The 1,582-nt window shown below is 44.8% G+C and overlaps 1 protein-coding gene across 1 annotated transcript; it reads left to right on the plus strand.

Annotated features, from left to right (window-relative positions):
- Positions 1–839: 839 nt before the first annotated feature.
- Positions 840–1,226, plus strand: TEOVI_000048700 (uncharacterized protein; the record flags this gene model as incomplete). The annotated part of the gene is made up of 1 exon (XM_067223208.1): positions 840–1,226. One exon carries the CDS (start codon positions 840–842, stop codon positions 1,224–1,226), a length of 387 nt encoding a protein of 128 aa, XP_067079309.1.
- Between the last annotated feature and the right edge of the window lie 356 nt (positions 1,227–1,582).

Below are 1,582 nucleotides of genomic sequence, written 5' to 3' on the forward strand. Positions count from 1 at the left end.
CAATAATGTTTACTCTTACTATTGTAACCACCTAGTATACAACTGAAATCCATGAAATAAACAAGCAAACAAATTAGAATAGCACTCATTTTCCATACACTATCACTTAACTATATTATACTTATATTATACTTATATTATACTTTCAAACTAAAAATTTCAAATTCGTGTATTTTTAATATTATCAAAATAATAAACATTTTCCACATTTTCATGAAGAAGGTAAAATTGATCAAATTTTGTAGATTTGATCAAAATCCTTATAATTTTAAAATTTGACCAAACCCATAAAAACAGCAGTTATCAGAGACAATTTCTTATTGAGGATAAAAATAGAACCTTTTCATTCTTTTCCATCTCATTTGCAGACATCTTTGCAGTCTTCTTGCTTTTTCTTTTCGGAGCACTTTTTGCCTTCTGCATTTGCTTCTGAAGCTCCGTCTCCTGCTGCTGTAGTTTCTGCTCCTTGTTTAGATTTGCATGTTCCATCTGTTTCATTTTTTCCTTCCCATTTACACACTCCTGTTTTTGCGCAGTCATTCTTTTTGTTGTTGTATTGTTCGCACGTTTGTTGTGTTTGTTAGGCTTTCCCCTGCTCGTTACTTACCCTTTGTTTTGTTGTCTCCGGGTGCCGGGTGTCCACTGACGCCAGCTGGAGGTATGCTGGGTCTTTTGCGAGTGTCAATATGGTCTTTAAGTCGTGTTGAAGCCTTTCCAACTTCTCTACTGCCCGTTCATGTTTTTGTAGTTTGATCCGAACACTGTCGAGCTTTCGCATCCACGGTATGTCTTTCGTGGGACTGTCCTATGCATCTGTTATTTCTGTATAGGCCACGCACATGCCCGATCCTTGGTCACCGCTGCAGTCAGTGGATAAGAAACTTCCTAGTATGGCAGCATTTGCACCTCTTGTTAAAAGGTTAGCTACCGCTGTTAATCTGCCCTCGATGGCCGCCGCTGAGAGTGTCGTCTGTCCATGGGTGTCGCATAGTTTGCGCACCTTCTGCAGCATGGTCCCGTCTGGCGCTGCAGTGCCGCTAGGGTTCCAGTCCGTGCCTGGGGCCGCTGTCGGATTGCATGCTTTTCCGGTGTTTCCAGTGTTTGTCCTGTCGTCTGCGCACACGCAGAAAAGGGCGTCCATGGCGTTTGCTGCCTTTCCTTTAGCTGTTTCTGAGCCGCAGTTCGCTTGCCTGGTGCTGCCTGCTTGGCCGCCGAACGCCGTGTAGCCGCTGAAGCTGCTGTCCGGCTCGGTGTCCTTACTGTAGACCGCCTGATTGATTTCTCTCTGCACGTCGTCCTCCGTTGTGAGGTCGGTGGTGCTCTCTGCAACAGTTGCTTCTTTTTCCTTTGCCACAGCTTCTGCCGTGAGCCACCGAATTGTGTTTCGTGCTCTTTCTAATTTTTCTGGCTGCAGGCCCTCGAGCTTGTATTCTTTTAGCTTCGCTTGGTGCGTTTTGTCGTTTAGTAAAGGCAGTGCTGCTTTGGCCCACGCTGTCCAGTGCTCAGCACAATTGGTGTCTTTTGGCAGTGGTTGCTTCGTTAACTCCCTTGGTTTTGATCGGTCATCCTTGTCTCTGAATTG

Source organism: Trypanosoma equiperdum (assembly GCF_001457755.1).
Source record: "Trypanosoma equiperdum strain OVI genome assembly, contig: ctg_178, whole genome shotgun sequence".
NCBI lineage: Eukaryota > Euglenozoa > Kinetoplastea > Trypanosomatida > Trypanosomatidae > Trypanosoma > Trypanosoma equiperdum.